Source organism: Camarhynchus parvulus, chromosome Z (assembly GCF_901933205.1).
Source record: "Camarhynchus parvulus chromosome Z, STF_HiC, whole genome shotgun sequence".
Lineage (NCBI taxonomy): Eukaryota > Metazoa > Chordata > Aves > Passeriformes > Thraupidae > Camarhynchus > Camarhynchus parvulus.
In genome coordinates, this window is record NC_044601.1 from 58,798,358 (window position 1) to 58,824,555 (window position 26,198).

The 26,198-nt window shown below is 37.6% G+C and overlaps 1 protein-coding gene across 2 annotated transcripts in view; it reads left to right on the top strand.

Moving 5' to 3' along the window:
* The window catches only part of LMBRD2 (LMBR1 domain containing 2), a 27,849-nt gene extending 2,224 nt beyond the window's left edge, over positions 1-25,625 (top strand). Inside the window, exons 2-18 of one of the 2 annotated variants that reach the window (XM_030968493.1) lie at positions 4,504-4,730; positions 5,170-5,249; positions 7,408-7,506; positions 8,361-8,528; positions 9,387-9,597; positions 11,092-11,166; positions 11,501-11,614; positions 12,181-12,364; positions 12,693-12,874; positions 13,646-13,779; positions 13,988-14,093; positions 14,793-14,890; positions 16,669-16,772; positions 18,850-18,896; positions 20,661-20,763; positions 21,970-22,099; positions 24,577-25,625. In XM_030968493.1, coding sequence (XP_030824353.1) covers positions 4,557-4,730; positions 5,170-5,249; positions 7,408-7,506; positions 8,361-8,528; positions 9,387-9,597; positions 11,092-11,166; positions 11,501-11,614; positions 12,181-12,364; positions 12,693-12,874; positions 13,646-13,779; positions 13,988-14,093; positions 14,793-14,890; positions 16,669-16,772; positions 18,850-18,896; positions 20,661-20,763; positions 21,970-22,099; positions 24,577-24,637 — 2,070 coding nt within the window. In that variant the 5' untranslated portion in view covers positions 4,504-4,556 and the 3' untranslated portion in view covers positions 24,638-25,625. Of the gene's footprint in view, positions 1-4,503; positions 4,731-5,169; positions 5,250-7,407; positions 7,507-8,360; positions 8,529-9,386; positions 9,598-11,091; positions 11,167-11,500; positions 11,615-12,180; positions 12,365-12,692; positions 12,875-13,645; positions 13,780-13,987; positions 14,094-14,792; positions 14,891-16,668; positions 16,773-18,849; positions 18,897-20,660; positions 20,764-21,969; positions 22,100-24,576 lie in introns of those variants that run through there. The other variant, XM_030968494.1, reaches the window with a different exon arrangement.
* Positions 25,626-26,198: the final 573 nt, after the last annotated feature.

The following is a 26,198-nucleotide window of genomic DNA, read 5'->3' on the forward strand; positions in this document are numbered from 1 at the left end:
ACACACTATGCAGACCTGAGTACTGAAATAGCTGAAGGGTCTACTTGTGTTGTTTCTTTGCCTCTTGTTGTTCTCTCATTATCAGTTCTGAAATGTAAGTTAGCCCATTTTGTTATTTTAAGAAGGAAGTATCAAGGATCAAGTGTGAGCCAGTTCTATCAGTACTAAAGGCTGTAGTCTATTACTGCATGTCTGTAGAGTGAAGTCTTTCTTTATGACTCTTAGCAGCATAATTCTGCTGAACAGGGCAGGCTTCAGAAACCAAACACTGGGTTTTTTGCCAAGTGAAGTGTGCTGGTAATAAGAATATATAATAAGAACTAGCAGGTTATTCTCTGACAGAAAGGCAGAAAGTCATCATTTAGCTGGCCATTGATATATTGCTGGAGATGGCAGCTTTTGTACTTGCAGGTGAGCTGGGAATTCAGCTTGAGATGGCAGATGCTGTTGCCCAGATATATAATTTTTCTATGTTAAGGCTCTCAGTTCTGTTGCTGACTGTCTCTGATAATCCCTTTCATAGTTTGGCAGCTTTTTGTGAGAGGTTTTCTTCAGACAGATGTAGTTATGATCTTTAAAAATACAAAGTAAGTGTTTGGTTTTTCAGGTGTTTCAGCTGAAATATCCAAAATGTCTAGAAATGCAGCTTTTTCAAATTAATTTGATATCTACCTGAGAATGCTTGAAGAACAATAAAAAAAAAGTCTTTAGTAATCTAGAAATGTCTGGGGTACCAGACAGGAAAACCAGAAGCATGGTGGCTTTATTAGTAATATCTGAAGGACAGGCAGAGCTACAGATTGGCAGATTCCTCTTCTTGAATTCCTGAAAAAAATTCTGGTGCTAAAGCTATTTGTAAGTACATAGAATATAATAGGTGAGTAAAAGACAGCATCAGTTTGTCAAGGACAAATAGTTGAAGTAATCTAATCTATTTAAGTAATGACTGATAGACCTACTGTATACAAGAGGATCGGTTTATAATCTTATATATTGCTTAGTAGGACTTTGATTGTTCCTTAGGATGTTTTTTCTTGGGAAGGAAAGCTGGGAAGAGCCACTGTTGTGGCTGAGGAGGCCATTCCCTTGTCAAATACTTTTAATGGTTTTCAGAGTTCCCCTAATGAAAGAGTATGGTAATTAAAACTATAGAAGGCACAAAACTACTGGAGATTTCAGGTCTTTCTGAAAGTGGTAGTGTAAATCAAAATACCTTAAAGATTTGGAAACTTCCAAGGGGGGGAAACAGGTACAGCTGAGCGGAGTTTTGTTCCTGTGTTAAGCAGGAGCCATCAACCACAGAAACACAGGACAGAGAAGCAGTGCTATGTTTCCTGGGGGGAAAGAATTTGGAGGCCTTAAGAAAGCTGAATTTGTGAAGGAAATTTCCTATTTATACTTTTTGTGAAGGAAATTTCCTATTTATACTATTCCTATTTATACTTTTTAGTAAGGCATGTGAAGCAGTGTTTAACATCTCTTCAGACCTCAGGCATTTGCTGGGAGACTGGCAGAATCCTTCACAGATATGCTTTACTCTTCCTAGCCCTTCTTTAGGAATATAGTACTGGGATGTCTTTGTTAAATTTGGTGCTGCATTAAAGCTCTAGGAAAGTATGGGGTTTTTCATTCTCTGTTGTTTCATTTAGTAACTTGAGATTTCTGTACCAGGCAGAGTAGTTCATTTGTAATGTAGATATCGTGAGTGCAGTTACTCTTAGGTTGGCAGGGTAATTTAATACTTTTGATAGTAGGGAGTCTGTCATATAAAGGGAATTAAGCCTGAACTGAGCCCTTTATGATGCATGTAGTGTTAGTAGCTGGGTAAAATTAAAACCTTAGCTGATTTTGTCTGTGTCTGAAAAGAAGCAGGAAAATCCTAAGCCTACACAAGAGCACGTCCTTATGTTTTATTGGTTAAGTTGTACTTCTTGTGCCAGTGTTTCAGCTTTTAATCTTATTTGTATTAATCTGTAGTTGCCTGGTTGTTCAGAAACTGAATATGCCCATAAATACTTCTCCATTCACGGTGAGGGCTCTTGTTACTTTGTCGTTGCTTCAATAGGAGCATCCTCTAAGCCATTGACGGTTGTACAGTACTAGAGAACCCTCCTGAAGTGGTTATTTCAGGACAACATTTTTTTAGTGATTCTGGAATTTCAGTCAGCTGATACTAGGTAGCTGTATGCCAGTAGTGAGATGGCTGTCTAAATAAAGTGATGAAACAGGATGATAGGTAAGAAGCTTACCTTTCTTTGAGCTAACAACCAGGTTCAGTGGCAAGTGCTGCTTTCCACAAGAAGGCATGGCTTTATAGCCTGCAGTAATGTGTTTTAAGGCCTGATTCTAGTAGCACAGGTCCTAGATATGTCTGCACTGTTGGGTTGGACTTAGTTCATCAGAAGAGCTTCTCTCAAGCACTGCATTTCTCACTTTGTGGATTTTCTTCCGTGTATCTTTCTATGTGGAGAGCTGGTTTTAAACGGTTTATATCTAAAAATTTTAAACTGTTATTTTGAAAATGTGTATACAATAATTCGAAACAACTCTGTTATTAGTCTCAGTCTTTTGAAAAAACAGGCCTTTCTTTTTGTGTTTTGAGATTAAAATAGGAACCAGAGAAGAGCATAAAGATGTAATTTACTGATAACTGCAAAGTCACTTCTGTCTTTGAAAGTGAATTAAGTTGTGGTCGGAATCAATTCCCTCTTTATTTTAGCATATTCAGTACGTTTTTATACTACTTCTGCAAGTACCCTTATGCTAGTAGCTGAGTGCAGCATCTTGCACAAAAACTTTTTACCTTGTGTTTTTGTAGAAGCTTTTTGGGTGTGACTGTAATAAAACTTTGTGACTAATTAAGTGTATGCTGTATAATTTTTTTGTTTATGTAGCAAGAGGTGTGGCTGTAATGGGCCCAAAAAGCTGCATGCCAGATAGCAGTGCCTTAATGAAGCTGATTTGTAATTGTTTTGTTACTTTTGCTTCTCTGGAATTGGCTGCTATACTGTAAATTGAAAAGGCTTTTCTGAGGAAGCAATAATGGTACAATTGAACAGTCAAGGACTTGCTTTGAGTAAGTGATTGAGAAATAGGTGAGATATCCTGAGGTTTTAATGTACAAATTATTCAGCTAAAGTAGAGTACAGAAAGATAGTAAGATGGTGATTTGTCCTAATGGAAGTGTTTGATAAACATGTTTGATGAAAGGCAGAAAAGAAAAAGTGTGTGAATCTTTGACTAGAAGCAGGAGGGTAACTCGCTGGGGAGAAAAAAAGAGTCACAGAATAATTGTTCCTTTTTGTTCTCAAGGTAGTAATGGCATCACAAACTTTAGAAGTTTTTTAATGTAAATAAGAGAGTTTTCCCTGCATAGTGCCCTGAAGCTTAATAGATGTGCTTAAGCAGTTTACTGAGAAATTAGTAAAAGAAATGGTTCACTTTACCAAGTTCTAAAGAGATTTAAAAGTAAGTAGAGGGGAATTTCAGTAATAGCATTTCTTTTAAATCTCCAGGAAAGTGAAAGTACTGGAAGTCTTAACAGCAAAGCTGTAGCAAAAACTATTTCACTTAAATCAAATCAGTGAAATGTTAATCTTGGTGGAGAGACAAGTCAGACTGGCCAGAGTAATAAACTTTTTTTTTTTAATAATGCATAAAATGCCTGTGGTAAAATGGTGCTTATTCAAAAGGTCTGAAGAAGTTTAAATAAAAATGTAGCAAGTCAGTGAAATTTTCTGTAGTGGATTTGTGCAGCTCACTGTCCCTTTGTATCATAGCTTGTCTGTATGAAGCTATATGAACTTTCTTAGAGTAGTCCTGACTGTAACAGAGTAATTAAACACAGAAGGACAAGCAGAGGAAAAATACATCATGGCAAACTATACCAAATTAATTGAGACCCTTGTTTCCCTGAATAGCACCAGAGGAGTAGGAAGGTGAATTGAAATTCTTGAAATTTCAAACCTCCAAGAGGTGCATTACAAGTAGACTAACACATTCTTTGCTGCGTTTTTATGCTCTATTAACTATTATGTATAGATTTTAAATATGTATTTGAGGTACACTCCATTAAAATGTTGTTCATTAGCTATCCAGAAATAGTTGATTTAAATATTTAACCCTTTGTATAAATTAGTTGATTGCTTCTAAAAGGAGAGAAAAAGAGCAGACTAGATTTTCATCTTGAAATTTGTCCTGGACCTAAAGTTGGGCTAGTAGTCTAATTAAGGACAGAGATTTGCCTCCTGGATTGTATCAAGATGATGAACAGGAGTTTTCCTAATACGTTGCTGGAAACTACAGCATTGGAATGACGTGTTTTGATTTCTTCAGAGGACTTCAGGGCACCTTGCTGAAAGTCTTTGGTTTTGTCTGATAAGAATCCTGATCATGTGAAGTATGAAAAGTTTGTTAGTATGTTCAAAGTGTCCATTGAACAACTCTTCTGTGTAAATATCTTGCAGAGATTTTAATGTAACTAAATGTCTTTTTGTCTTGCAGTTTTGATCTGCTTTCCCAAGTGCTTGTGGTGTGGCTGGGGCCAGCATTTAACAATGAGTGGTGCAGCCCTGGGCCTCGAGATAGTGTTTGTCTTTTTCTTGGCCTTATTCCTACTTCACCGGTATGGAGACTTCAAGAAACAGCACAGGCTGGTGATCATAGCAACATTATTGGCTTGGTATCTCTGCTTCCTGATTGTATTCATACTGCCTTTGGATGTCAGTACGGTAAGAAATGTGCAGGACTTCCTGCTTAATTGCAGTAAATGTTTATGGTATTTCTCTGAACTAGTGGCTGCAGGAGACCATCTCTTAGAAATACCGAAGAAGTCTTCCATGTAGTATTTTAACAAATTAAACATGGGAATGCCTTGTGTTCATAATTAATTTTACTTTTTGTTGGTCTTATGAGATAACAAATCTATTTCAAACATTTTAAAATTTCATCATTTGTTTGTAACAATTTTTTCATCTGTTTAGGCAACATAAGGACACTTCCAGTGTTTTACTTATTGATGGTGATTGAATGTTGATTTGAATGTTTATTGGTGTCATTAATTCCAAACGTAAACCTGGAGTACAGGAAATGTCTTTATAATAAGACTTATTACTTTTAAATAAGTATTATACCTCTTTGGTCACTGATATAAAATAAATTGTCTTTTAGACTATTTATAATCGATGCAAGCTTGCGGTTAACTCTAGTCCTGCAGAAAGTAATGGCTCTTACGTTACTCTTGCTCCAAGGTATGAACTACATGTTTTTTTCCTTAGACTGTATTTTATGATTTTCTTTTTTTAATTGATAGCATATTGTGTTTTTAACACTGATGAATAAGTATTATCTGTGTGATGCAAATTTTGAAGTTTGTAAATACACAGGACAGTCAGGGAAAAGGTGATGAAAGGTGGATCTTTATCTGCTGAGAGTAATTACATAGTAATTATTTAGTAGTTCTAGGTGGTTACTCAACTATTCTTTTTTAACGTCACTAGATTTCCTTTTTTTGTTAAAGCAATAGGACTAAGCTTTTTGAGCAATCCTGGTTATGAGGAGGGGCTTTGATGAATGCTTATCCTTTACAATTTTAAAGACGCTAAACCTGAAAATCTAATTTTATACCTTTAATTTATACCATATGAATGAAATCAGCTGCTTGTCTTATATGTCAGGGACATATCTAATTGCTTCTTATGATTACATATGTATGGTAATTGCAGTTATCTGAAATGTGCTGTATTCCACCAAAGTAATGGTAGCCTGCCAGGGGTGTCCTGGCAGGAAGAAAGTAATCCCTAACCACGGAGAAGTGGACTAATGTGTGGTCTTTCCGTGGCTGCTCACCCGTTAGCCTGCACTGGCTTTTTCCCTGTGTTACTGATGTGGGCAGTGTAGTTATCTGTAAGATGATCTGAGCCTTTAAGATATCCGCTGATATGTCTGTGCGAAGTCTTGCCAGTCTTGCTGCCCCAAAGAGGGGCCTGGAACAATGGTGAAATGACAGTCACGCAATATTGCACCCTATACTTAAGACCACCCAGTGGATGTTAATTAAACCTATTTAATTATAAACACAATTTGAAAACTATTCAGTAACCTTTCAATTTATCTACAGCTTCAGACAAACTTTTTTCTTAGAATCACAGAATGGTTTGGGCTGGAAGGAACCTTAAATGTCACCCAGTTCCTATCATCTTCCAGGAACAGAGACACCTTCCACTAGGCCAGGTTGCTTCATCCAACCTGGCCTTGAACACTGTCAGGGATGGGGCATCCACAACTTCTCTGGCAACCTGTGCCAGTGCCTCACCACCATCACAGTAAAGAATTTCTTCCAAGTCTCTGATTTAAACCTGCCCTCTGTCAGTTGAAAACCATTGCCCCTTGTCCTGTCACTTTGCCTATATAAAAAGTCCCTTTTCTGCCTTTTTATAATCCCCCTTCAGGTACTGGAAGGTGCTGTGAGGTCTCCTGGCACCTTCTCTTCTCCAAGCTGAGCAACCCCTGCTCTCTCAGCCTGTCATAGAGGTTTCAGCAGCTCTCATAGGAGAGGTGCTGAAACCTTTAGTCATACTGTCTGTCATTCTATCTTAAGTTGATAATTTTGAAAATATTTAGGCTGTACGCATAAAAACTTACAACTCAGGCTTAACTAGTTTGACCCTGGAAAATACCAATTATTTCTCATTAGGTAATCTCATCTAAGTTGACTTTATTGCCCCTTGACTCACCCTTGCTTCATTACCCAGCCAAGTGTGTGGAAAAAAAATAAACTGCCTTAGTTTAGATGGACACCTTTTCCTTTGTTCTTTTTTTTATCTTTTCTTTTTCTTAAAAGGGCTCATAGGACTTTTCTGTCTTCTGTAGTGAACACTACCTGTCAGAAGAGTATTGGCTTATTGAATCAAAATTTATATACGACTGACTTGATCCAGCTGGGTGGCAGAAGAAACAACTATTATGTTCTTTATATGACTCAGTGCTCTAGATGATGATGATGATGTGCCTAGATATTTTTTAAAAACCTGCACTGACTAAAATTTAATGCTTCTCTGTTTAAACAAGTGTTCTTTCTGTGCATGAAATAATTACTACTGAAAACCAAGAACTGTAACCTTAAAATGCTTTATTGAATAGTCCTCTTCAGTCTTGGAGCTTCTGGGTTTTTTTTCTCTAAGAATGATGTCATGTCCAAATACATTATTTGTGGTTAGGAAAATGATAAATATTTCTAGTGATTATTCAGTTTATTTATTTGGGAGACAGTTGATTGTTGACTGTGTGCTTGAATAATATTGTACTACTTCTATGTTCTTTTCAAAGAACTTCCTAGATAGGAATTTATAGAAGTTGCTTTTTATACTCAGGGCTCTACAACTAACAATAGTCCTCTTTACATTGTAGCAGCAAGCAAAAATGTTTCAAACCCTGGAGTTATATTCCTGATGGAATTATGCCAATTTTCTGGCGTGTTGTGTATTGGACATCTCAGTTTTTAACATGGTAAGTAAGGCAAAAGAATACGGCAAGGAGTATGATACAGTTCTTAAACGGACCATCTTAACAGTCTTAGCATTCTTTTAAAATGTATATCAGTATGGAAAAGAACTTTTAAATTGCCTAGTATTTGCTAGTAGTGAAATTTTGATAATAATTACTATACTAATTTAGTCATACTTTTTTTTTCTTGCTTCTATGGAAGCAACTTTCAGGTGGCAGCCATTTATCCTTGGTTCCCTTTTGTAGTTAAAACTAAGCAATTTACATGTGTAGGTCTTTATGGATAGATTGTCTGAAATAAAAGGGGTTTTAGGCAGCCAGATACCAAAATAATTCTATTAATAACTTGGGTGATTTTAAAGTAATATTGTAAATTAATTGGTTTTATCAGATATATTGCACAAAGCTTTAGATAGAACTACAGAAAAAAGATCTGTGTATGGGGTTTTGGGTTGTCTGTGCTTTGTGCAGTTTCTGATCCACCTGTTATCAGATAATTATTTTTCAATAGTTTCAAGGGATATCAGGGTTGGTAGTTCATTCTTACTTATCACAGATTTTTAATAGCAAAGCTAACTGTATTGTTTTTATCTGCAGCTTGTGTAAGGTTTGCCATCAGACAGGTACATCTAGAATAAAAACATCTAAGTAGCTAATTTCTTAGAAGCTTGGGAGTCTTAAAAATCTTAACACCCCTGCCTCGGTAACCTGACACTGCTAAAGTTCTTTTTTGGGGAGGTTGGTGGTTTGGGTGTTTGGGAGATTTTTTTGGTGGGGGTTGGTGGGTTTTTTATTTTGTTTATTTGTTTTTTTTTTAATTGGCTGATGTGGTTTTGTTTTGTTTCATTTTCTCCTAGGATTCTGCTACCTTTTATGCAGTCATATGCTAGATCAGGAGGGTTCTCCATCACTGGAAAGATTAAAACTGCTCTGATTGAGAATGCCATCTATTATGGCACTTACTTGCTAATTTTTGGAGCATTTCTAATATATGTGGCTGTAAACCCAAACTTCAATTTACAATGGTAAGAATAAGGCTGTAAACTCTCCCATGAGTTCTTACACAATTGTCATGGATAATTTCTTGTGTTCATGAAATTGGTCTTTCTGAAAAAACTAGTTTTAGTCATAATATTTTGCTAGTCAGTTAGAAAATTTTGTTAACTTTTTGTATGAAAGGGGCTTTTTTGAATATTTGTAGAAATTTGGAGTTTGTTACTCTGATTTTGGTATGTACAGCAGAGGAGTCCTCTTGTATTTACAGTGGTGCTTTTTTCTCCATGCAAACACATTTGCAAAGTTAGTGCAGAAACTTCCAGTCTTTTCAGAACAACATATTTCAAAAAATCAGTATTTCCTATGTAGTGCTTCTAAATACTGTAGACTTTAAAGGTGAAAAGGAAAGTTAAAATAATTGACATCGATAAATTGCTTATAGTCTTTCATACCAGATGGAATAGAAATTCCATGTGAATAAAATTCCTGAGCACAATATTCTGAATACAAATCTTGGGTTCTGAATTTGTTTCTTACAGTGACTGCCATTATGCTATTTTGACCTCACTGTCAGTAGGTTTGGTAAGTTCATGTTGTTTCCTAAGTGAACGTATTCCTTTAGGAGAACAGTTTCTTTGAGAACAAACAAACCAATTCTTATCTGTCATCCATAGTCGGCAGAACAGGAGATACAGGAAAATTGTGGCAGCTTTAAATATGGCCAGACAGCAGACTGGCTCCAGGCAAAAATCTAGGTGATACCAGAGTCTGTTCCTGTAAACTTGAAAGCCCTATTGGTACATATTGATACCTCAAGGCTGGTTTCTTGCAGCCAGGATAGAAGGATGTTGTTTGTTTGGGTTTTTTATACTGCTTTGTTTCTTTAGGAACCAGCTTCAGACTATTGGAATAGCTGCTGCAAACACATGGGGTCTGTTCCTTCTTGTGTTGCTTTTGGGTTATGGTTTGGTGGAAATCCCTCGTTCTCACTGGAATGGGGCCAAGAGGGGTTATCTACTCATGAAGACTTACTTCAAAGCTGCCAAACTGATGACTGAAAAAGCAGATGCAGAGGAGAATTTAGAGGATATTATGGAGGTAAGTAACTAGCTTTCTCTGTGGAAAAAAGTGAAGGCTGCTGTTAGTTGTGTCTGAATTCATTGGTGTTGGACACTTGTAGTGTGAGCTTACTGTAAAATATCTGCAAACTAAGAAAATTATCATAGTGTACCCCTTGATAGCACTCAGTCCTATGCAAAAGGTGAAACAGAAATAGTCCTTGCTGTGAGAAACTTAAAAGTAATAGCAACTTGATAACCATTATTTGATGAGTCTATTCTTTTATTGACAGTTTTGGAGAAATACTGGTCACTAACAAATAACATTTCAGAGTGAGCTGGAATAGGCAGCGTATAGATGTTTCACTAGTGTTAAAATTGTGTACTTCTTCTATGCTTTGCTCACAGTGTATTTCTGGAATCTCAAGAAGAGTTTCCAAATTGTGGGGCCACAATTACATGCTCTTTAAGAAGAGAACTTAGAGATAATTGTATCTTTCAAAGTTTGTTTTGAGACTCTATTGTTAATAGAGTATCAGTGAGCAATAGGCTCTAATGTAGTTCAAGAACAGAATGGAAATGTAGCCCTTTGAATTAGCTATTCCTGGGTCTTCTGCTGAGATACCATGGCTTGGAATAAAATGTGTGAACTGTTGTAGGATAGGGTGGAAATTCATGTTATGTGTTGCTTGTACTGACACATAACACAAATAGACTTTTAATCACATAACAGTAATAGAATCTTCATTCATCCGTAACAGCATTTTGAAGAAACTGCTCAAACAGGTAAAACATCTTAAGTGGGACATAACTACAAAACTTACTGGAAAATGAACAATGACAACCCTTTTTTACCAGGATAGCACTTAAAACAGATAGAATATTTCCACTGGAGGGCACCAACAACAGTCATCTGATGCAGCTGTCTGAGCACTTCAGAGCTGACCAAAAGTTGAAGCAAATTACTAAGAACATTGTTCAGATGCCTGGAGAGGGAGATGCCGATCTCTTTTCCCTGGCAGCCAGTGACAGGATGCATGGGGGTGGTTCAGAGCTGTGTCCAGAGAGGTCCAGACTGGACATTAGGAAGCAGTTCCTTACCACAGGGGTGGTGGTTGGTCTCACACTGGAACTGGCTTCCTAAAGTGGTGGTCAGTGCCCTGAGTCAGTCAGTGGGACTTATTCTTTATGTCCTTTTTATCTGTAACTTAAACAAGAAAGTCTTTTCCATTTCAGCCTTCATGCATAGAAACCAATCCTCCATGTATTTATATAGTTGCATATTTGTACACTGCTGTTCTTTTAAAAAAAAAATACGTTGTGTTTTTTACAAATACTTCACTTACCTTTTATGAGATATTTAGTAAAACTGTGGCTTTTAGGAAGCTGTATTTTTTTAAGCTTTGATGGCTGACTGTTGGGAGGGCTGCAACTCTAATTGACCAGTAAAAATTTATAGTTAATGAAATTTTTTTTTAATTGATGTTTTAATATAGCATAGGTAAACTACTCTGTTATTTTTTTCTCTCAACAGGAAGTCCGTAAAGTAAGTGAGAGTATCAAATATAACCACCCCTTGAGGAAATGTGTTGATACTATACTGAAAAAGGTAACCAATTGCTCATCTTCAACCATAATTATTCAGTTGGGAGGAGGTATTTCCTGCACATACAGAATACTTGTACATTACTTTCTTTTGCTCTTAATATAAAATCTCTAGTTGACTTCTTCTGAGTTTCTGTTGAGACTGAGTTGAAATTCTTTGTGAAGTATTTTCTTATGACATATGGAATTATCAGATGTATTTTGACATAGCGTTCTAGAAAGAGAGAAAAATGTATGCTTAGAGTGAGCTTTTCAGTTGCATGAAACTTTTACAAATAATTAGCCAAAGCTGCTTGCTACTCATTTGTCTCCCAGTTAATTTTCCCTTTTCCTTCCAGTGCCCTACTGAGTACCAGGAAAGAATGGGTAGAAATATGGATGATTATGAAGATTTTGATGAAAGACAGAACAGTTATCCCAGTGAAAAAAGTTTGGCCAAACTTCACAAGCAGGTATATTAATAGATGGGAGAATGCCTCATTTAGGCTGTTGTAGTGAGAGTAAATGCTAGTCAAAGATTTTGAATGCACTTCATCTGGACTGTTGAGTACAGTGGGTTTAATTTACTTAACAGAAACTTTTCTTGGTGAGAGAATGCACAGACAATTAGTATGCCAAGTGATAAAGTTCTGGATGTGTAAAAGGTGTTCTTGTGTTGTATCTTGATAGTGTTATAGCTATCTGTGAATAAGCCTTATAATGGTTGACTGACAGTGCATTCTGAAAAAGAAATTATAGTAAAAGCTTGATATTTACTGAGATGCAAAAATAAAGTGGTAGGTTGGGAAAAGTAGGTGGTTTGCTACGGGTGGTTTGTGATGAAAGAGCTGCAAAACTCAGTAATCCTGTATATAGTACTTCCATGATTTATGTGTTTTAGAGAATTGCCTACCTGCTTTTTTGAAGACACAGTCTTTGCAGTTCTGCAATGCATGCATTTTCAAGGGATTTTGCAAGGATTTTCTGCCATTTTTGAAACAAGTGCCCTGAAACCCTAATTTCTTGCAATTTATTGTAGGTCATCTATTCAGTGCAGAGACATCGTCGTACACAGGTCCAGTGGCAAATTCTTTTAGAGCAAGCATTTTACCTGGAAGATGTGGCAAAAAATGAAAGCAGTGCAACTCGACAGTTTGTTCATACCTTTCATTCCCAGGAACCAGAAAACAAAATAATTCAGTACTTCTACACACCAACGGTTGGTAAGTGCTGTCATGCAGGTTTTAGGTATGTTAAAGCATAACTGATACCATTCTGTAACAAGAACCAGTTGTTTTATGTAAAAAGTTCAGCTGCAGCAGAGGGAAGCATGTCTGGAATATTAATGTATTTATGTAATGGAAGAGCTATCAGATACTAATTTATGCTCTTGGCCACAAGCCTCAATTTTATTTACAAATTTGGTAGCAGTTATGTTATAAAGCAATAAAGGAACAGCAAACTTTGAAACCTTTTGAGAGCGAGTTCTGTTTCTGGTTGTGTAATTTTCATTAACCTGTTTCGGATATATCTGTGTGTTTGTTTTTCCAGAGTGGTACTGGGAGTGCCTTCTCCGACCATGGTTTTACAGAGTGCTTGCAGTTGTGCTGGCCACATTCTCTGTAATTGTTGTGTGGTCGGAGTGCACATTCTTCAGCACAAAACCAGTTCTGTCGCTATTTGCGGTTTTCATACAGCTGGCAGAAAAGACATACAATTATATATACATAGAGGTAAGTTGGAGATTAGTCACTTGGAAAAAAATATTTTCGCATCAATGGTTATGATAACAGCAGTAGATAAAATAGATTTTTAAATAAATCTGTAAATAATCTGTCAACTTTCAGAAGGTCTCTAAATATATGGTACTAAACTTTCTTTGTGTGGAGGAAGTCTGCCTTTTGCAACTTGTTAAAACTCTGAAATACCTGGTGAAGGCATGACCTAGCTGGCCTGAATATCATGTGTAGAGTAATTTCTGAAACAGTAGGTTGGAACATAGCTGTGAATTAGACTTTCTGTCTAAACAGTCATGTGTGTGACCTCAGTTTCCTAAACAGGAATTTGTGAATGACTAGGAATCCAATCAAAGGTGTGGCTAACATATGTGTGCACAAATTTATCAGTAAAATACCGAGCTGAAAAAATCCAGTATACTTAGCAAATGGTGATACGAAAACACTTGGTTTATGCCTTTTTTTGTGGGAATAAATGCCAGATTAGTCATGGTAATTATTGAGGCAATTGCAGCAATTTTATTTACATTAACAAGAACTAGTAGAATGTTTCTAGGGTCAGCTATGTTAGCTTATGTGTAAAATGTTATAATTTCCAGTTTAAATTGCTCTGAAAAACTCCCAAAACTCTTCTCAGAGCTGGTGGTGTTCTCAAATCTCAAAATGAAAATTAAAGGCTGGAGACGTTCTCTGCATGTGACAGGCTATCTGCTAAACACATTAAAACCTACATTTAAGCAACTTAACAACACTTTTTTTTCCCCCTAGATGGCCTGTTTTCTTACCATCTTTTTCTTAAGTATCTGTGTTTACTCTACTGTCTTCAGGATCCGTGTATTTAACTATTATTACTTAGCTTCACATCATCAGACAGATGCATACAGTCTCCTTTTCAGTGGCATGTGAGTATTTGGTATATGTTTTACAGGTGTTCTATCAAATACTGAATTGAAAATGTCCATGAAACTTCCATTTACATTCTTCAATTTGTAATTTATGGGTATAATTCCTAATGAGCTCTACACTGTTGTTCTATGATAGATACACTTATGATTCTGTAGGTTATGTAAGAAACTCTTTTAAATGCTGTCACCTCTTGCATTTGTGCAGGTTATTTTGCCGTCTTACTCCACCACTGTGCTTGAACTTTCTGGGCTTGACCCATATGGATGCAACAATCTCTCACAAAAACACTCAGCCAACTGCTTATACATCTGTAAGTAAGAAAATAGGGGTTTGAGTTTTCAATATGGTTCGGAGAATAGATGCAGTATTTTTAAATACATCTTATTGTAAAATACAGCTATTCAAATCTTTTCAATCTTTCCAACATGGTAAAAAATACTTGGTTATAGGCGAGAAGGTTGGTAATGATTTCTAGAAGTCATCAATAGCTTTTTTTCCCCCCCTCTTTATCTTAAGAAAGTAAAGTATTGTACTTTAGAGTGCAGGGTGTTCTTCCTTTCCTAGTACCAATTCGTGTTAGTTTTAGCTTTCAGTGGCTTTAGCACGTAGACCATCCCTATAGATCAGGAGCAATCCTAACTTCCTACTGAAAACTAGTGAGTTTGGTTTTGTTGAAGACCTGGTTTCTGTGGCAGATTATATCTCATGTCTTTGTTGTTAGTAACTAGATTATTTGTTTTGTTTAGAGACTCTTTTCACAGCAGATGAAAACAATCCACCAGATTTGCCCTTGTTCTAGAGTGAGTGAGACTACAAAATCTAGCATTTTAGAAATCTCAGAGTGCTGGAGGTGACCTTTACATCTGCTTATTCTCAAGCAGACCTGTGATAATATTGCCTTTGTTTCAGTTACTGTAAAGGATTCTGTATTTATGAGAAGGCACGATCTTCATGGGTTTGTTTAGAATATAGCTAATTAGAGCTTGTTCTTGGGAATTTTTTTTCCTAGATAATGGGATCCATGAGAGTGCTGTCCTTCATTGCAGATGGATTCTATATCTACTACCCAATGCTTGTTGTCATTCTTTGTATTGCTACGTACTTCAGGTGAGTGATTTGCAATATAGATCCTCCATGCTTCTTTACATTAATAAAACTAATTTCATCTAATTCAGGAAGAGATTCAGTACTCCTTTTCCAGCAGTTGAGTTGTGTCATTCTAATAAAAATGCAAAACCTAAATGCATATATTGCTATTTGTATAGGGGAAATGTGTACATTTTAAAAATACAGATTGTATTAACTCATAACTGAGTTTATTTAAACTTCATTCCTAGGTTTTAAGGGGTGATCTGTTCAAACTTTGGAGCCTGGGGACATTTAGATTGTGCTTTAGAGATTAAAATTATCATGAAAAAGCTGTTTTCAGCAAAGTTTTCTAATAAATTAAGGACCACTAGCAGCAATTTTAGGTATTGAACTTTGTAAAGTTTCATATCAAGTTTCTGATGTGTTACTAAACTTCTGGTAACACATGCTGGATTAAGTAATTTGATCTTGTTTCCCTAAAGCACAGTTTGTTGGAGGCTGGAAGGGTAACTGCAGAAAACATTGTTACATTCTTGCTTTATAATTTCAAAATATCTGCTTTTAATCACTGTAAGGGATTCGTTACTTTTAGTCTGATCTTGCTGAAATACAAATTTATGTTAATATCTTCAATTCTGCATTACCATTCAGTCAGAAGCAATCTTAGTCAAGTACATTGTAGTGAAATGCCTTGGATATCCATTAATATTGTATGTGTATCTATAGTTAGTAAGTAACAAGTATCTAGTTGTGAGTTTTCCCTGCTTACCTTAAAGTTAAGTGACAGAAGTGGTGGTGGAGCTAAAAAAACAAACAAAACAAAACAAACAAACAGGAAAGCAAATGACAAGGAAAGAGAACTTTGGACTCTTGTCCATGATGATCATCCTGGGCCTTGAATGCCGAAATGAAAAGGAAGAATAAAAATTAAAGGAGAGAGGGTTGCTTTAATGACCTCTGCTAATAAAGATACATGCAAAAACTAAGGTTGAATTAAAATCTGTTGAGGAAAGCTGATTTTCCAGTGCTTAATCTAGCCGTCTTAAGGTAGTATCAGGAAAAAATATATCAATACTCCAGTTTGGAGGAAGGAAAACAGCACAAAACCAGCAGTTTTGTTTTCTGGTGTGAAGTTGAAAAGATGAAAGTGATTTCATGCTATGTAGCTCCAGGACTGGCTTAAAAAAGGTGGAGCAAGCTTGCTACCTGACTGCTGCCAATGGCTATCTGAATGGGCAGCCAGCATCCCTACAGCTTAAAAGTATGCAGTTCATATTCTCCTGAGTGAAACCCTGGGGTGACAGTGGATTTCCTATGTTGTTACTGTTTCAAAAATAGAGAAATTAGAATAAGGAGAATTTTTATAGTAATTGTCTTCTGGCAAAGAAAAGTTGATGACATATTATAGGTACAAATTCTGTTATATCAGAACATTTAAAGCGAATGTCTCATGTTAGACGTCTTTAAAGCCAGTGTCATTTGCACTACTCTCAGATTATATGCATTTTAATCTCTGTTTGAGTAGGGTTATTCTATCACTTCTAGTTATATTTAGGAATGTGTTACTGTTCTGGGTCACCTAGGTCACCCTACTGTTCTGGGTCACTGCTTATTGTTCTGAGTTCTGAATTTTCTGTTTTCTCAGCTGGTGTTATAGTCCATCTTTTCTTCTTTGTTTTTCCTTTTTACATGGATTGTTCATACAGTTCTGAATAGATTGTTTTACATTTTGTTCTGTAATGTATCTAAATTACTAATTGTAAATTAACAAAGGAAATTGCTTCTTCTTTTACCAGTTTAGGAACTCGTTGTTTGAATCTTTTGGGGTTCCAGCAGTTCATGGGTGATAGTGAAATGACCTCTGACTTGATTGATGAAGGAAAAGAGCTAATCAGAAGAGGTAAACTAGGTCTTCTGTCATAGTCTCGCTGTAAAATCATACTACTGTAGAATCATCACGGCTGGAAAAGACCTCTAAGATAGAGTCCAGCCCTTAATCCAGCCCTGACAAGTTTACCACTGAACCATGTCTGCAAATGCCACACGTGCACATCTTTCAAATATCTCCAGGGATGGTGACTCCAGACTTCCCTGAGAAGCCTATTCCAATGTCTGACAACCCTTTCAGTGAAGAATTTTTCCTAATATCCAAACTTCCATAGCACAACTTCAGGCCATTTCCTCTTGTCTTGTTGTTTGTTACTTAGGAGACCAACCCCTACCTCACTACACCCTCTTGTCAGGGAGTTGTTAAGTGATAAGGTCTCCCCTGAGCCTGCTCTTTTCCAGGCTCAACACCCCCACCTCCTTCAGCTGCTCCTCATCAAACTCATGCTTCAGACACTTCCCCAGCTCCATTGCCCTTCTCTGGGCTGAGAACTGGACCCAGGCCCAGAACTGGACACAGGATTTGAAATGTGGCCTCTCCAGTACCCAGCACAGAGGGACAGTCCCTGCCCTGGCCCTGCTGGCCACACCATTGCTGATCCAGGCCAGGTGCCTTTGGCTTTCTTAGCCACCTGGGCACACCGTGGCTCATGCTCAGCCACTCTCAGCCAGCACTCCCAAGTCCTTTTCCAAGAAGCTGCTTTCCAACTGCTCTGCCCCAATCCTTTAGCATTGTGTGGGGTTGTTGTGACCCAATTGAAAATTTTAAGGAGAGTGGTTTGGTGAGCATTTTGAGCAGCTCCTCTGTCCTTTTGGGTTGATCCCATCTGGCCCCACAGATCTGTGTCTGTCCATGCAGTGTAGCAGGTCACTGATCATATCCCCTTGGATTCTGAGGACTTTATTCTGTTCCTCATCCCTGCCTTCCAGCTCAGGGAACCTGGTACTCAGACAACAACTGGTCTCAGTCTTAAAGACTGAGGCAAAGAATGCATTAAGTACCTCAGTCTTTTCCTCATCATATAGTATGTTTTTGGTTTACATTTGTCTGAAATGTTGCAGAAAAAAAAAAGCATACCATCTGTCAGTATTTTGAAAGCTGTACTGAGGAAGGGCACAGCACAAACTGCAGTAAACTTGCACAAACTGCAGGAGCACTGTGGTCACTGTGTAGAGTCCACTGATGGACTTCATTGACATCTTAAGTGAAGTACCAGTTTTACTCATCCAGTATCTGAATTTTAGATATTTCTAAATATTTGCCAGTGTGTTACTGAACAAATAATACCTTAGCAGGTGCTTGTGTAATCTTTCATAAAGGATGGTTAACATTTACACTATCTTTATCATCAACAAGCTGTTCTTTTTTTGTGTGTGTTGATTGAGCTGCACAAATTCAGTCATTTCTTGAGTCTTTTTTGTTATGTCATCTAGCTGTGTTTAATTAGAGAAAGCATGGTTTTTGTGTAGAACTGGAATTATCTGCTGGTATGGAAAGCTTTTTATTTTGCATTAATTTTTATTGAAAGTATTTCTTAAAAGTTGCAAAAAGCCATTGTAATTTTTGAGTAAATGTTTAGAAATTAAAATTTCTGGAGACAGTGTTATATTATGGAATACCTTTATTCCAACAGTTGATGAAAAACCTGGGTTTACTTAGAGTAGTAGTATGGGTTTTTTTGGTAAAAGACCAAAATTTCATTCGCTTAAATAAAAGGTGATGATGACATTGATACTGTAATGTTATAATATGCATCTTGATTCTAAAATGCTGAAGTTTTTTCTTCATTTCTTAATACCTTACTTTCCCAGTTATTTCTAAGGGTTTGTTTGACATTTTTTTTTCTTTGCTAGCTGGTATCCAAATGTTATGCTGTGATCCAAATACCATCATGACAAAATAATTTTGATGGGAAATCCCATAATGATAGACAAGCAGCTTTTTGTTTTGTTTTTGTTTAATTGTTAAAGTAATGTATTTCAGTAAGAATCTTCATTAGTTAACTTCAGATTTTCATTTTTGTTTTCAAAAAATGCTAATGATTTTCCATATATGGAGCTCAGACAAAGTTTTTTTTTTTTATTTTTAGAGAAAAGAAAACGACAGAGGCAGGAAGAAGGTGAAAACAGAAGAAGGGTATGAGATTTGTTTGGCTAATTATAACATTATACTGCAATATCTGATAAGATTTATCATGGATATTTAGTTCAGAATTATATATTTCACAAAAATAAGAGTCCCAAATAATTGATGGAATTAGTTTAATCTTGCTGAATAGTCTTGACTGGGGGTTATTTATAGGAGGTTAGAGGACAATTTTAATGACACTACTTGGACACTGTTGTTACTCATTGTGCTGTGGTGTATGCCAGTAGGTACAACAAGCATTAAAAAGGGTCCTGATTACTAGGATACAGAATAATCTAAAATGGCATATTACCAGTCTCTTATACTGATACTGCTCTGCTTGAAATAACTGCAGTTGTAGAGTTGTCATACTGAAATGTGGACTCCCCCCAAATTTATTGGTTTGTGTGCTCATCAGAAAGTCATAGGCACAGGTTCTATTTTATTTTTTGCCAGAGGAGGGAATTGCATTTAAGACAGAATTAATAATTTCTGCTGAATAACAAACAGAATGTGATTCAAGTCATGTTTTCTGCGCATATTGTATTGAAAGATTTGTGAAGCTTTAGTTTTTCACTAGTTTATAACAAAATATAGTATAGAAAGTCACAATAAAAGGTAGATGAGAGAAAGGATGCATGCAAGACAGTACTGGGACTAAAATCTCTTGGCTTTCCAAGATTAGGTATAGTTTAATCCCTGATGACAGCCAGTACTGCATAGACCTTTCTTTTGATCCTGTCCTGGTTTAGGGCAAATTTGGGAGAAAATCTCCAACAGGGACCCCCCCTGCAAGCAAATCCACATGGCCCCTCCCCCAGCTGGATCAGGAAAAATTTCCTCAGAGGAAATTGGAAAGAACCTGTTTATTTAACAGGCAAAGCACTCCCCAGCACACAAAATGAACAATACCAGATGACAAAACTCACTCGCAGCTCTGAACAGATGACAAATTCAGAAAATCTCTCCTGTGGGTGCTCGCTCTGTAACCAATCTCTCCGGCACTGGGAAAGGCTGCTGCCCAGAGCAGGCCCAGGTGGCCACAAAGTGTGAGCTCTCAGTGTTTCCCCAGGTCCCAGTCCAGAGCAGGCTCGAACAGTTCCAAGAAAAAGGAAAGAAAACTAGTCCGGAGAAAACTTCTCTGCCTCAGCTAGCTAAACTAACTAAAAAGCAAAGGAGGGCTCTGTTCTGATCCATCCAATGTGGAGCAGTGAGTGCAGTCCCTGATAACAAACTCCATGCTTCTTTTTCACTTCCTACGTTCACTCAGAACCAGTCTTGAAGGCACAGAATATAATATCCAGCATAAACAGAACATATGACTGGGATACAAGTATCATAATGTCACTCTAAGATAGATCCTTTCCCTCCATCTTGTAGTTTTAAAACTTGAACTTGTTGGGAAGCAAAAGAGCAAATACATGATATGTTTAATATACAGTGAAATGACCTGACACTAAGCTGCGAATTTTTCTGTGCTATGTGCATCTGGTTATTTTTCCATTCTGCCACTAGGTGGAAATAGTGATCAATAAAAGCAGCAGTTCCCACCATAACTTAGACCAGTTGGCTGAACTTCGAGAGCAGATTCGAGATGCAATTTCTTTTATAGAAGTCTTTTTCTTAAGAACAATTATGATAACTGGTTCAGTGAAGGAACACATTTTTAGTTTAAAATGAAACAAATTCTTCCCGTATTTAGATACTGAACTGTTAGTTATTGTGTTACTTTTTCCTCCCAACTTAGATTTTTCTTGGTGGTCTTTTTTCCAGGAATGGAAGGAGCGGTATGGAAATAGAGAAGATTCCACCAGAAGCAGAGCTGTCCACACAGACCAGAAAGAATCCAGCTTCTCAGAGACCAATGCCAATAGACGTAAGCTCTGTGGGTTGGAGGGGACGTTAGTTTTGTTTTGTTTCAGTACATTTTCTTCACAACACTGGCTGTGAAAATAGTTTCAAATATTCTTCTTTTTGTCTTAGATGCTGTGCTGATAATGTTCACTTCTGCAGCTCGGTATCACCTTGCCATTTAAGGCACTCAAAAGAGTACTGTATTTCTTTCCATCTCCAACTAGTTGGGATTGGACGTTCTTACTATTCTTCAGACCAATTCCTTGGTCTTATGGGATATATAATGATTGCCATTAGATTAGCAGTTGCCAACAAAGAAACTTCATGATGCATCTTGAAGTAGGGTGTTGTAAATCTTAAAATTCACCTCTTCTGCTTGCAAGTGTGCTGTCTCAGACTGGAATAATGGAGCAATCAGATGACCAACAAATGTGACATCACATAAGTGTATATACCTTCATTTAATTATGTGTATTCACAAAATACTTTTTTTTGTGGATGCTTTAAACTTCCAGAAAAGTTTGTCAGAATGTGAATGTTTTTTTCTGTATTTTTGTGCACTTGTAAGCTAACAATAAGTCAAATGAAAAAAAGGAGGAAATGAAATGAAGAAAAAGGAGGAAAGAGGGGAGGAGGAGGAGGGAAGCTTTGAATATGCTTTTAAGAAAATACTGATAGATTTCCCTCTCCTCTGTACAAAGTTGCAAACCCAGATTTTTAGTGGTAGAGTAACTGAAATTGCATTCTAATGTTCATCATGTGACTATGTAGCATTCCAGCTCTAAAACAAGACAAAGGTACTGACCTAGTGAAGGTCGCAGAATGAACTGCAAAACAACTCATGAGATTGATTTTTTTAAAAATAAACAAAAGCAAACAAAAAACCGGTCTGAGCAGCTTAGTTAAAGCATGGAGCTGGGAGGATGAATGGATGATTTAAAAGTAATGCTTGCCAGTAGGTTCTTATTTTCCATGATTCTTTGCAAGGTAGATCTCAACCTATTGGAGGGGCAAAAGTTGTAGTTGCGTTTCTGTGGAGATACAAAATGGAAATACTAGAAGTCTGAGCAAGTTTGGTTTAATATTAAATCTACTCCCAAATCATTGCACTTTTGCTTTGGATGAGGTTGCTTTGTTATTCTTAGTGTTTTTTTAAATTTAATGTCTTCATACCCTTCAGGCTGTTTACAAAGCAAATAAGTGTCTTTCACTCCTTTTACTTATTCAGCACTATCAAAGTATACCCGTTCAAATGGTAGGACTGAAAGAGATAGAATAGAACTCCTCCAGGATGCAGAACCTTTGGATTTTAATGCAGACTCTGTTAATGACGACCCCCTTGAATCGGACTCAGGAAGGTGAGGAATATTCTGTAATTTCCAGTTAAAAGTTTCTATTGTCTTCTGTTTTCTGACCTATGACAGCTGTATTAAATGTTTCATAATAACAGTTTTGTAAATGAAGTTTATAATTTCATCTAACTTTTTTCCTTTCTTCCTTTTCCCCTATAATTAGGAAATAATTTTAAAACCTATTAAAACCTGAAGGTGTTCCAGGTTTTTTAGAAATGTCAGAATAAGATTTGAGCTGGATATAACGTTACATATGGAATAATTTGAAAACCACTGCATGTAAAACTCGTGAATGATGTGCATGTTAAGGAAACATTCTTGGTGTGACCATCTGTGGCCATTCCTGGTGCAGTCTGGGGATCACAGTTGTGCCACCCCAGACTTTCACTGCTGGGACTGAAGCCCCTTCACCACAGGCAGCTCCAGTGACCCAAGGACCAGGCAGACCAAGTCCCCCTTTCCGTCCCTACTCACCCCACTCTCACAGTCAGAAAATTTTCGCTTTCCAGCTCAACCGTAGGTTTCCCATAGCAGAGTCCCAGATGCCTGGTTCCTTTAATCATGGTGCAGTGACAGCATAACAGCTTGAATTGGTGCCTCTAGGGAGGAACCCCAAACAAAAGAATCCCTTAGCTTTTACACCCTCACAGCCCATGTGCACTGTATTCCAGGCTCTTCCAGCTGTACTCTTGGCTCCTGCATGGTCTCAGTGTCCAGTCCACTGAGTGGGCCAAAGGTCCCTGTGCCCTTTGTTAGTTGTTCTTGGCACCTTGCCTGGGGCTCCCATTTCCTGACATCCGGGGCACAACCTGCAGCTGCACACTGAGCTATCAGGTCTTGGTGTATGCCTCAACAGGCAGAGGTACAGTGTAAGGTTTTCCCTGATTTCCTACAAAGCTCAGCTGGAGAAAGCTCACTTGATTTCCCAGTAAAAAATCCATTATGAAAAGGCTGCAGGAAATAAAACTGAATGTTACAGGATCCGCTGCAGGAATACAGCTGAGCTACTAAAGTAAATTAAAATCTGAACTTCCTGAACAGAGAGTACCAGACTGCACTGTGTAGCTCTGTCTGTAGTAGACAATTTTGTGATTCTGTGGTTGTGACTGCAACACCAAATTTCCTCAGAGTACCTTATGTAACTGCTAAGCTCTGCTTTATTTAAGAAACAAGCAATACATTGTATGGGTGCTTTTTTCTTTTGGGAGGGGGGTGGATATAGTGTAGAAATGACAAATAATACAAAATTCACATATAAAAACTTATAATTCATTGTTTTTCAGCTAAAACTATTTTACCCCATCACAAAGAGTCACAGAAAGTCATTGTTTCAGTGGACTTCTATCTATAATGTTATTAACAAATGCCAGCTCAGAAACATGTAAAGAATGCTGTGAAATGGCACTGCCAGGTTTCACAGGTTGATTCAGACAACTGGTTTAGTCTCATGTCACCACATTTGAGCACTTGGGGCTTTCTAAACACAAGAGTTTAAAAGAGGAGCTACCCTGGAATTTCTGTCAGCGGTTGGCTTCCCTGCAGTGTCAAAGGGATTGTCTGCTATAAACAGGAGTATGCATATGTAATTATTCTGGAGCAAATACTTTTCAAGCACAGTGTCACAAGTCTCCAGGAATCTATACATGCTTTGCAAAGTGGAACATTCTAAACTTCTTCTTTAAAAAGAAAATCAGGAGCTTCAAAGCTTAGTTGGGCTTTGCCTAGTAACCTTCGTTTCATTTCATGGAGGTAGTAAGTAAAGAGTAATTGCATATGGAATTTCAGTTAATTTAGAAGTAGCTTATGTAACATTAGTTTTCAAATCTAGAGCTCCTGCAATAAATAGACCGCTTTTGGACTGTAAGGGCAGTTAGGATACCAGGTTCTGGCTTTGTGTTCATTCAGATTTTACTAAATACTGCAGCAAGTAGCTTCATTGTGCCTGTGTTGGTCTTTGTGCTTTTAAAGTGTTTTTAAAATATATTTGATCAACAATTTGTGAAGTTTCTGTTTTACCAGTAAGCATGCAAGCATTTGTTTGATGCAGGCATTATCTTTGATACTGTTTTTTTTCTAATACCTCATGAGATGTACTGTTAAGCACTCGCAGCTACTTTATGGGTGCCCTTGTTTGTTTGGGTTTATTGTGCTTTGGATTTTTGTTTGTTTGTTTAGTTGTTGGTGTCGTTGGGATTTTTAAAAAAAGTCCTGTTCAACCAAAACATCCAACTTCTTCCCTTTCCTTTGTTTTAGGAAACAGTTCTTTAAGACTCCCAGTATTCATATAACTGTTTCTCTTGGTCACATGAGGTTTAATTTAATGGCTGTCTTTCACATTCTCATGAAAACTAATTCAGTAGAACATCAAATTCATCATCCACTAGAGTTAAGGAGAAAGATTGCAGTGAGAGTTAGATGATTTAATGGTTCTTTATTTTTCTATTTCCTGTGACACTTTTTCACTTCTAAAATTGATTCTGCAGGTACCAGCCTGGTGGAAGATACCTGTCAATGTCTCGAAGCAAAATATTTGATGATGTCTAAGCTCATCAAAGCTAAAGAAAATTCAGTGGAAATCTAGCTCCTACTCATTGCTTGGAAAATACTCTATTTGCAATATATCACTGAACCATCAAAGACTCTTTAAAAAAAACATGAAGGAACAACTCTTTTGGGAATGCACGTGTATGATAACTTCACCACTAGTGATAGGAATATGCTTCTGCTGTTGTAGATCATGTTGTGCATCAGTGTGGGCTTTTGTGTCATGACCAAAAGGAGAAAACTATTTAAAGTTAATAGATGATAAACTCACAAATATACCTAGGGCTCAACTTGAACTGTAACAGTCTAAGTTTGGGGAAGAGATTTTCTGGAATTTTTTATTTTGTATTTTAACCAATGCTGTGAGAGCATATTGATGTATCCAAAGTGCAGTTATATCAACTGTGCTTTTGCTGAGAAAGGTTGGACTGTAAAATCATAGTCACAGAATGGTTTGGGTTGGAAGGAACCTTAAAGATCATCTAATTTCAAGCGCCTCTGCCATGGGCAGGGACCTTCTAGTGTTGCTCAGCCCTCCATCCAGCCTGGCCTTGAACACACCCAGGGATAGGGCATCCACAAGTTCTGTGTGGCAACCTGTGCCAGTGCCTCACCACCCATACAGTAAAGAGTTTCTTTAGATATCTCATCTAAATCTGTCTTCTTCAAATTTTCAGCCATTTCCCCTTGTCCTGTCACCACACTTCCTGATATAGAGTCCCTCTCCAGCTTCCCTTTAGGCACCTTCAGACCGTGGAGGGTTTTTCCTGTGAGGTCTCCACACAACGTTCTCTTCACCAGGCTGAAAAGCCCCAACTTTTTCAGCTGATCTTCATTGAGGGAGGTGCTCTAGTCCTCTCACCAACCTGGTGGTCCCCTCTGCGGTGACTCCAGCAGGTCCCTGTCCCTCCTGTGCTGGGAGCCCAGGGCTGGATGCAGTGCTCCAGGTGGGTCTCAGCAGAGCAGAGCAGAGGGGCAGAATCCCCTCCCTGCCCTGCTGCCCACAGGCTCTGGATGCAGCCCAGGGCACGTTTGGCTCTCTGGGCTGTGAGTGCCATGGCTGGGCCATGTGCAGCCTCTCACCCACAGCACCCCCAAGCCCTTCTGGGCAGGGCTGCTCTGGGGCTGGTCATGCCCAATGTGTAAGCTGTGCCTGGGATTGCAATGACCCAGGTATAATACCTTGCCCTTGCTTTGCACATCTCGCTTTGCACATCATGCATCTCACAAGCCTGTCCAGGTCCTTCTGGATGGCTTTCCTTCCCTCTGCTATCAACGGCACCGCACAGCTTTGTGTCCACAGATAGCCCTTGAGGTTCCTTCCATCCTGATACTCTGTGATTTCATTAATTTTTTTGGTATAAATTTTGGAGCGATGCGTGTTGGTCAAAAAAGGCTGCATTTTTTCTTTTCCAAAATTATAAGCAGATACATTATTTTAGCATGTGTAAATAGTTGAAATTGAATATGGACCTGAGTATTACTGTCATATGAGCATATGTGCAATAGCAAGAATACATTATTGAAGATACAATGTCTGCTTAAGATCTTTACAGATGTA